Here is an 11,059-nt window from a genome sequence, read left to right on the forward strand (position 1 = left end):
TGTACTGTTTGTACTTACCAAACATATATAGAAAAGTCAAAACATTATGACCACTTGCTTAAAATGCTGTTGGTCCTCTGCAAGCCACCAAAACAGCTCAATCTACAAGACGCGTGAAGGTGTCCTGTGGCACCCGTCACCAAGACGTCACAGCAGATTCTTGCTGGTGAAGACGACTGTTATACTGTACCCCCTTGGGCAACCAGCCAACACAGATATACATTAAACTCTCTCACTCTTTTTCTCTCTCTCTCTCTCCCCCCCAGGCTCATATCTGACACATGAGGCGAGTGGTCTGGATGAGCACGGTGAGGTGCAGGAAGCCTTCCTCAACGGGAATGACACCAGTCAGGGCAAGAAGGAATATCTACTGTAACAGCCTGTAGTGGACGGCCAAGGAGTGTACACCACAGCCACACACGAACACAGGACACACAAACACACACACATACACAGCCCTCTTCATATCTACCATAGCAGTGCCATATGAGGGCGGAGAGAGAGAGAGAGAAATAGTTGAGAATAATTAAAGGGCCCATATTGTGGAAAAACAAGACCTCAAGTTATTTTTTAAATAGAAGTTTGACGTACTGTGTGAACATTGTGAAAGTTTTAATATGCATCATTCTTCATCTAGGACAGCCCATTTCTAAGTCACCTTGGTTGTGACGTCACATCCATGAAGCCATTTCCATAGGACCTCCCATTCCACCTGCAGCAGTTTAGCCCCACCCTTTCTGTTGGATGAGAGAAGAGCAGTTCCTAGACAGCGGTGTCGTTAGTATTGGAGTAGAAGATGCAGAGAAAGGGTTCAGCGCAGTGCTGTTTCTGGCTAACTGGGAGCCGACAGAACGTTGCTGCCTTCCACAAACATTTATTCATTCATTCATGCTGAAGCTTGTTTCCCATGTTATTAGGGATTTTAGTCAGACATTAGCAGTTTATGCTGTACATTAAAGCCTATGTTCCCTTTTGGAATGAGGAACATTTACATATCAGTCTATATAAGATATGGCATGAGAACAGCATATGTGATTAGTAGGGAAAAAGAGAGGTTGGATATGAATGATGACTGTTTTTGATCCATAAACCCACACAAACATCATTAGTGGACATGCAACTGTGGGCCCCCTTTATCACTGAGAGAGAGAGAGAGAGAGAGAGTGTACAGTTCCTCCTATACAGAAGAAGCCATTGGAGAAAAGTGCCTACAAACAGGCTGATGCTCAGCAGCTCTATCGAATGTTCCAGTGTAAACACCCGAAACGCTCTGAATCGCCAGAACATTCCAGCCACTGAGGCGAATCAAAGCCATTCAAAAATAACTCCCCCGAAGGCCGAGTACCTCATGCCTCATTTATAAACCACCCTCACCAGATACTCGAGCTCCTACACAGCCCAGCACTCGCTTCCTCGGAAAGCAAGAGTGCATTTATCTTCCTGGTCTTCTTATCAGCTTCTTCCTGGTCAGGGTCGAAGGGGGTCCAGTGTGTGCAAGGCAGGAAAACCTCCAGGATGGGGCTGTAGTGCTACACCAGTATAGAATTTCCAGACCAGGGGTGTCAAGTATAGCAGGCCCACTTTTCCCAAACCACATGGACAGCAGACAGTCAAGCTCAGCAGCAGAACCAATCAGAATCTCTATTCCAGTTTATGGGCGGGGCATCAGACAGTCAACCTCAGCAGCAGAAGTCATAAGAATCTCAATTTCAGTTGGAAGGGGGTGGGACAACAGACAGTTAAGCTCATTGGCATAACCAATAAAAACACATTTCCACACTTGGTTACTGTTTATGTTCCACTCTGTGAAATTTGACACCCCTGTTCTAGACCAACAACAACACAGCGCCCCCCAGTAACCGAATCATCATCTTAAGATGCTAGCAGGTAATGCTAACTGACTGATTTTGTTGAGGTCTTAAACCTTCTTACATTTCTTAAATGCATTGGGAGTTGGAATTGGCTGAGTGTTTGAGAACTGGTTTGAGTACTTTGGCTTGGGATATTTTAAAAAAAATCACTGTTATTGTGAGTTTTTAGACAATTAGTTAATAGTAAAAATCTTAAAGGTGAACATTGCTTCAATATGGCGGACTATCTCCACTGCAGACCCGTTTATGTCCTCTGTTTGGCAGCCCTGACATTTCATAATCACTGTTCAGAAGTTTGGAACCAGTGTTTTTATTTGATGAAGAATCTAAACTCATTTTCTAAAGTAATTCAATCCAAAATGAAGCTCTTAAAACAAACAAACAAAAAAAAAAACGAAATTTTGATAAAATGAATATCCACAACTATTTTGTGGTAAGAAAGAATTATCCATAATGAATGTTTCGTAAAATTAATGTCCAGGATGAATTTTTAATAAAACTAATATCCAAAAAGACTATAAATTAATATCCACAATAACAAAAACAACTGTATATGCAGAATGCTTTTCTGATAAACAATTTTCCAGAATAGATTTTTAATAAAAATAAACTAATTTCTGATAAAATAGAATATATAAAAAAACAATTATCCAAGAATGAATGTCTATTAAAATGAATATCCAGGATGAATTCCCAAGAAAATGCAAATCTGGAATGAAGTTCTAAAACAGTGAATATCTGATTGACCAAATTAATATCATTAATATCCAGAATGAGGTTCTAATAAAATGAACATCAGTAATGCCTCATGTTTCAAATGTGGTGATCAAAGAAGATGAAATATAAATATAAATTCCTTAAATAACTGAATACAAAGTTATTAAACTGAATCTGTTGTGTAGCTTAACATCTGCATTATAAACAGATTACTATTGGCTGCTAATTACTAAACATAAATCAACCAAAAAATCCCCAGTGGTTCCACACTTCTGAACAGCAACAGTCAGAGACCCCACCAAACCCACTGAATTGGCTCCTATGGACTTCCTCTTGATTACCTCTCCATGTCTCTCTCTCTCTCTCTCCCCCCCCCGTCTCCCTCCGTTGATAATAAAGACGATAGAAGTGTCCTTTTAAAGCAGAGCTGGTCTGGAGTCATTAGGGGCCTACGCAGACTTGACGCTTGACTGAAGCTCGAATCTAGAAAGTGATCAGAAGAAAGAACAAGGGAATGTTGTTTCTTTTTTTCCTTTTTTAAAGTTTAAAATGCTAAACACTCACACCCACATGCACACACACTCGCACACCAACCAACATATGAACAGACACAAATGAGACATATCTCTTAAGTCATTATTTGTATAAAACAGTCAGCAAAGTAAATTAAATTAATCTTTTAAGAAGTGAACTACTGAAAAAAGAAACAAAAAAACTATTTACTTTTGAGCGCATTACCAAGCGATGCTATTATACTAACACAGAATATTAGCCTAGAGGTTCAACAACGAACAAATTACTGTTGAGTGATCTTTAAAAAAAAAAAAAAAAACAGAAAAAAACTGAGGAAAAAAAAAGATTTCATTTGTCTTTAAAAGATACTTTGTTTTTAGTTTTTTTATTTGGACTTTTACGATTGTTGTTACTGTTATTATTATTGTTATTATTATAATTGTAAATGTTATAAAATTGTACACTTTTCCACGTTTTGCTTTTGTTTTTTTGTTCAACTTTAGAAGCCCCACCCCCAGTCTTTCTTCTTCACCTTCTCTTCTCTTATGTCCTAAACCTATCTGACCTCTATCTTCATCGTCTCTGTGCCTGTTTGCCTCTTCCGTATCTTCCTCTTCGTCCTTCACCCGTGTGTTTGCTTTCTTTTCTTTTCTTTTCTTTTTTTAAATAGTCTTCACGTCGCTGTTGATATAGCTAACTGTGTTTCTTTATAGGAGAAAGACAACAAAGCACGACAAAAATAAACCGTACTTCGAGAACCCTTCTGTCAGAGGCCTGTCTTCACTGCTTTGCACAAACTCATTGTAGCATGTCGATAAGGATTGCTGTGGGCGGTGGTGGTGGTGCTGGTGCTGGTGGTGTGGGATCAATGCATTTACAGGTGGCTATAAAAGCCCAGCAGGTACCGGACATCAATTTGATGTCTGGAAGGCGCTGGAAAGTAAAGTTAGACAGATGTTTAAGTAAAAAAAAAAAGAAAAAAAAAAGTCAACACTGGGTTCATGCTCCAGCGTTGGACAGACGTTGAATTTTGGTTACAGCCACAGCGCATCCACGTATCTCAAAACGTTTGAATATCACGTGGTGTTTATGCTGGGTTTTGGTCACCATAGCTTAGGGCTAAGTGTCGAAAACTCTGAAAGCTTCCGAGTATCACATTTTGACTGAACCTATCCCCGTCTAAAACGTTTGAATTTCGTGTCGTGTAGACCTTAACGTTATGAAGTGTAGCCAGACGCTGGGTTTTAGTTAATCTCACAGTTACCTAAATGTTGATATTCTATGGCAATATGACATTAGCGTTATGACGAGACGTTAGGAAGATTTTGGTTATCGGACTGTAACGGATTTTACCTGTTTCCCTTTTTAGAATATCACTATACAATACTTAACAATTCTTCCTCTTGTTCTAATTATTATTACACATTGATCTTTAAAGGAATAAATACTTTACAAGGGTTTGAGCTTGACAATAGAAATCTGTTTGGTTGCAATTTTCTTTTAAAAAACACTAGTTACCTCACACCACAATTTGAAACTAACGAAATACCCCATCTAATGAAGCAGAGTATAAATAGAGAGAGGAGAGGTGTTGGAGGTGGCTGTAAAGGCCCAACTAAATTTGGACTCTAACATTGGACAGACGTTAAAACTTGTAAAATGTAAAAAAAACGTCAAAATGCTACAACATTAGATACCTGACACCACAATAAAACCAATGAAATAGCACCATCTAATGATGTTAGAAGGTCACATCAAGTAGACAAAGTTTTTTAAGCTGAGCAGATGTTGGGTTTTTGAGATCACTGTTAGGGATGTGCTGATCCGGCCTTTTCTGTTCCGATACGATACATAAACTTTGCATATCGGTTGATACCCGATACTAGCCCAATACAATTGCTGAATTAACAAACCGTATCTCACCATGTGGGACAGACTTACGGCATCAGGACTGACTTAAACATTACTTTATATAATATAACAAATTAACAGATATTAATGTGCTAAAGTTCATTTAAATCATGTATTTATTTGCACATTTAGTGCAGTCTCACACCAACAATTAAAGTGAAAGGATCAGTTCCATGGATCAGCCTAATTATCCGATACCTGATCCAGCTAATTCTGTTAATATCGGGACCGATACCCAATCCTAATATTGGATCGGTGCATCCCCAGTCACTGTACCTCATGACTAAAAATTGAGAGCCATCGTCAATATGATGTTGCCGTGAGACATTTGAGAGATGTTGATGCTTGATCACATCACAACTTGACCTAACAAAATATCTACGTCAGCTGTCGTCACTGTTCGACAACCTACATTCAACCAGGTAACATCTATTGATGTTGGTGGCCTGCTGGGAGAGAAGAGGGACTGTGTGGTTGGGGGGGGGGGGGGGGGGGGAAATGCTTTTTTTAGGTGGCTGTAAACGAGAGATGGGGAATTGTGTGTGGTGGGAGGCTGGCTGGGCATTTAAATCTCACAAAGGGAGAGATAAAAATGAATGACGATAAAAGATTGAATACAGAAGATCTGGAGCGATGAATCAGGATGATGATGGGGGAAGAGAGAGAGAAAGAGAGGGCGAGAGAGCTAGCACAGCTGTAGAAAGCTACACCATTACGCCGGGCGTTATTTCCATGCAATCAATGCGCCATTCTGTCAGAAGACACTCAGCAGAGGGTTTTATTGCTGGCAGGCTTTTGGATTTAAAAGCCAGTGGAGGTCGCCGCGCCGCTGATCGATGTGTTTGTCCTCCATCGATGCGAGGCACAGCAGAAGCCCGTCATAAAGAGTGATTGTGGAGCGGCAATCAAAAGCGATGCTAGGCGCATGCGCCGGAAAGGGGCAATTCGAGGGGCACCCCACTTTTAAAGCACTGCCTTAAGTGATGTGCAGGGCTGTGAGATTAGGGGATGGGTAGGGCATGAGTAAAGTCACCAGGAAGGCTTGTGAAGATGAAGGCCTGAATCTGACTTGCCTGACAAATCTGTGCAATCTGATGTTTGCCAACAGGTGTAGTGGTGTTACACAATCAAGAAAAAAAAGTGTAACGATCCAGTTGTGGATCAATGTGGAATGGATGGTCCTAAAAGTGGTCATGCTTACGTCAGCATAACCCATAACCCTCACAATCCCCAATCACAAGGCTTCTCTCTGAGTCCGAGCAACCTGGCGAGCGAGCTAAAGGTGAAGCTAACCTGCTGTCTCTCCACTTTACCAAAGAATTTAGCAGCTGGGTGATAGGATGGACAGGATGTCCAGACCAGCACGGTGCATGGCCATTCCCCAGTCAAATGCCACAGTGAAGCGAATAGGCACAAGAGGGATCCGAGGGACGACTGGGCAAGCGGGGCAGACTCTCCCCCACTCATGGCTCGAGCTTGTATCCGTACATGGGCCGGTAACTCGCTTTCTGGATCTCAGAACCTCAGTAAACCCTAAAGATCTGTGGAATCACAACCACAGTTCAAAGTAAAAAGCTGGAAACGAAAACTTCTGGCGTAAGGCTGCGTGTGTCGCCAGTTGTGGTCGCCAGTGATTGAGGGCTGTCAGTCATGAGTGTCCATTCGAATATTAAGACCACGGCCAAACGGTTCTTGATGAGGAGTGATTGATCAGATTTCCTATTTAAAAACTTGAGCGCCTCTCGTCACCCAAGTTTAGGAGTTTACAAAAATTCAGTGGGATTTTTCCGAAATTCAATGTCTTTATTTTGTGGGTGCCCAGAACACTCTCCCTACCCATCTCAGCATCTCTGAGGATGGCACGGCAACAACCAAGCTGACTGCTATGATCTTTTTATATATATATACAGAAATCAGGTTTTATACAATACCATTAGGCAGGCTTTATATATAGGGTACAAGCTTGATTATGGAATATTATTAAATTGCAAATGAACACTTTTGGGGGGCTGTAAGGGCGAGTCACAGTCCCGGTGTGACAGCCAGCATGTAGGAAGGCTCAGGGGAGTCAAGACTAGTAGTGAACTATTCCTATTACTATTATTAATATTACTAATATTATTCACTATTAGGCCCTTAGAAGTACAGTACCGGCCAGCGTGGGTATCCGACGGTCACCCTTCCAGTGCTGGCAGCGTCACGTGATGCAGGGGCGCCTTTTTTGTTTGAGCATCTGTAAACGTTGGCTGCACGTGAGGGGCTTTTCATGGGGTGCTGTTACTTTTGCACGGCAATTCACCTACAGAATATGAGCCTGTACTGGTTCCCTGTTTGATTTCACTCAGAAAACCTGAGCTAAGCTTAGGCCACTTTACGATATGCTTAGCTAATTAGCATAACGCAGTCCCGTTAACGCCTCTCACCCCCATGGCGCCATTTTTCAAACCCTGGCGCAGGAGGCGCCCTCTGCAGCTAATACTCCTAACTCCACACGCAAAACTAGGCATAACACACTTCTAACCCGAGCAAACACCTGCTCAAACAAAATACTCATATATATACAAGCTGAAAAGTGTAGCTAGCATAACTACCTTAACTGACCTCCCGAAAGCCACGTCCCCCGGCGCAGCTGCCACAGACTTTCGCAGCTCCACTGCCTAGAAGTTGAACCTCGTCCGTGAAGACGACAACGACGCTCAATTTCTTCGCTCAAACGCATAAGAACACCGTGTTTACCGTGTTTGAGCTGGACGTTAGTTTACTTCACTGTCTGTGGTTTGGTGTCCGCGTTTTTACAAACGGCAGCGTCGTTCTGCACCAGAAAAACGCAGAACGAAATTAGGCGCTGCGCAATTTGGACGCATCAAAAACAGCACAAACGGTTAGCACCGTTTAGCGCATGTACGCGTTCCCGAAGGACCCGCGGCGGTTTGCGTTTCCGCCTGATTTAAAGTAGATAAACATTATACCTTATTATTAACCTTATTATATTAGAGACCGACCACACACACACACACGAGTAGCACACACTAATGTTGAAAACACACTAAAGCTCCTTTGCTGCTAAATTTTGGAAATGCTATCCTTTGTGCTTGCCTCTGGCTATGGCCTGGTGGCAGATGCGAGGTTGTAGTAGGGCTGGTTTAAGGAGGGGAGAAGGAAGTGGTGGAGTGTGAAATGTATTAAATAAATAAATAAATAATAATAATAATAATAATTTATTACAGATCCAGTAAAGTACCAAAAAACAGTACCGCTGAGTACCAAATTTTAGGTAAAGGTGCACGTATTTGTCACTTTACAGTGTTGACTGTACAGCGAAATGTGTCCTCCGCATTTAACCCATCTGGTAGTGAACACACACACACACACACACACACACACACACACACACACACACACACACACACACCCAGAGCGGTGGGCAGCCAACTCCAGCGCCCGGGGAGCAGAGAGGGTTAAGGGCCTTGCTCAAGGGCCCAACAGTGGCAGCTTGCCAAGCCCGGGAATCGAACCCACAACCCTGTTATCAATATCCCGGTGCTCTAACCGCTGAGCCACCACTGCCCCTTGGTACCGATAGTGGTACCGATAGTGGTACTGATATCAGTTCAAATGGGTACCCATCAGGCCCAGTTTATGTAAGCCGTCCTCCAGGACACCATTAGTGGTCAGGTTCTGACCACAGAGCTACTCTTGACTGGATGTTGTTGGTGGTGGACCTGGTCTCAACCAGGCAGGGATGCTAACATGCAGCTGTTTCTGATAAACTCATACCACACACAAAACCACGGCTGAGAATGGCCTAGCACCCAAATAAAACCTGGTCAACAGTGGCCCTGTGGTCAGAAACTGACTGATGAATAGGTTATGGTGGCCCCTATACAGTAGCCCTAAAGGCCTTTGGATGTTTGAGATCATTTACATTACATTAATCAGACACTCTTATCCACTTATCTTATCCAGAGCCACTTACAAGGTTACTGGTATTACAGAGGTGGGCCAATGTAGTGTTAGGAGTCTGGCCCAAGGACTCTTATTGGTGTAGTGCAACATAGCGACCCAGAAGAAGCCCAAGGTGGAACGTCCTAATTAAGTGGATGTTGAGCATCTAACGTGTTCACGAAGGCCCACTTGGATGCAAATGACCTCTGAAGGTGGTCAATCAGCGCTTGTGATTTTATTGTGTTGAGAAAACTGAACCGTTTCAGGTTTCCTAAGGTGGCTAAGGCCTAGGTCATCATTTCTGTGGTGAGTTCTGTCTTCATGTTGACTCCGTGAAAGTTATCAAAGTCTTCGTGAACTTCAGGTCGACCTCCCTTCATGCGGGGAGACATGGGTGAGAGTAAACGCTCAGGATTGATTGAAGTGGAGCCAGCGACAGCAACGGGGAAGCGCTTGTGTCGCCAGGAAACAAAAAGGCTTTCAAGCCCAGAGAACAATCGAATGGGCTCTCAATCCTAGAGAGAGAGAGCTTTCGCTTGTTTTTCCCCCCCATGTCGCCCACCCTCCGTTCAATAATGCTCGGCAGGGACTCGAGTAGCGTGCACTTCTGCGACAGAAAGCGCTTCAGAGAGAGAGAGAGAAAAAGAGAGAGCGAGCTAGGCTGGAATGAACAGATGAAGCGAGAGATGAAGCAATAGTCCAAAGGGACCACCTGTCATGGAGCGACGGAATATGAGAATATGAAAAGGCCGGGGACCAAAGGGCGGCGAGATGGAGTGTGAGCCGGGCTAAATGAGAGGGAAAGACGCAAAGACCCTCATGCGATTTGAATATCAGACAGAGCCACGGCGCTAGCTCCAGTTAGCGGGAGCTATGCGTTTTATTCGGGCCACACATTAGGATAAACATTTAATCAAACCCCAATGAAATCTGCATCGCTGTGAGCTTAATCATGCTTCAATACAATATTAAGCTCCCGCTAGATGTTATTATTACAGTTGGTTTAATTAAACACATCCCGGATCAGTCTTCATCGCCGCTCTACTCGTGTAGCCTGTTAATCCTGGTGCGGCCTGGGATCAGGACGGGGCCGTCGCAGATATTGGAGGTGGTTGTCGGGGGAATATTAATGTGAGTGTTTCAGCTCGCTGACAGGAAATCACAGTCATTATGAATAGACGGAAAGGAAGGGGCACGTTCTCATGTGGTGAGCGCCGCGGAAAAGCTGCAATTTCAAATCAGCTAATCTTGGACTGCTTTTTCGGCAAGCTGACTGGCAAGCTGCGCACTGCTGTTTAAACGTCAGGAATATCTCCCCATATTAATAACTGTTAATGACACTGGCAGTCAAATGGAATGGTTGTTTTGTAATGGTCACTGATCTACACCAAAAAAAGTGCCTGTCAGAAATGTGTTGGTCCTCCTGGCTTTGATGACAATCTAAAAGGATCTAAATAAACTGCTTTCCATGCATTCTTCACCCTCTTCCACAGACCTTCTTGAGGGGTTGGATTTCTTCTCCACACATTTCCCAAAGGCAGACTGGTTGTTCTTTTGTAATGGTCACTGATCTACATCAAAAAGTGTCTGTCAGACAGTTGTTGGTCCTCCTGGCCTTGATGACGACCTAAAAGGATCTAAATCTAAATAAGCTGCTTCTTACGCTACCTTCACCCACTTCCACAGTCCTTCTCAAGAGGTTGGATTTTTTTCTTGGCAAGTTTCCCGATGCAGGTTGGATGTTGTTTTATAATAGTCACTGATCTACACCAGAAAAGGTGCCTGTCAGTCATTTGTTGGGCCTCCTGGCTTTGATGACGGCCTAAAAGAATCTAAATAAACTACTTCCTACACATTCTTCACCCTCTTTCACAGACCTTCTTAAGGGGTTGGATTTTTCTTCTCCACACATTTAGTCTTTTGTTGGTCTTCATCAGGCTTTGACAACAGCCTAAAAGGATCTAAATCTAAATAAACCGCTTCCCTCACAATCTTCTCACTAATTTCCACAGACGTTCTCAAGGGGTTGGATTTTTCTTCTCCATGTTTCCCAACCCAGAATGTATGTTCTTTTGTAATGGCCACTGATCTACACCAGAAAA

At 43.1% G+C, this 11,059-nt stretch overlaps 1 protein-coding gene across 3 annotated transcripts in view; it reads left to right on the forward strand.

Annotated features, from left to right (window-relative positions):
- Window positions 1-3,865, forward strand: part of cadm4 (cell adhesion molecule 4) — a 263,298-nt gene extending 259,433 nt beyond the window's left edge. For all 3 annotated transcript variants that reach the window (XM_072680423.1, XM_072680421.1, XM_072680424.1), the window contains one exon: window positions 267-3,865. In XM_072680423.1, the coding sequence (XP_072536524.1) occupies window positions 267-376 (110 nt within the window). In that variant the 3' untranslated portion in view covers window positions 377-3,865. The remainder of the gene's footprint in view (window positions 1-266) is intronic.
- Window positions 3,866-11,059: the final 7,194 nt, after the last annotated feature.

Source organism: Salminus brasiliensis, chromosome 5, assembly GCF_030463535.1.
Source record: "Salminus brasiliensis chromosome 5, fSalBra1.hap2, whole genome shotgun sequence".
Classification (NCBI taxonomy): Eukaryota; Metazoa; Chordata; class Actinopteri; order Characiformes; family Bryconidae; genus Salminus; species Salminus brasiliensis.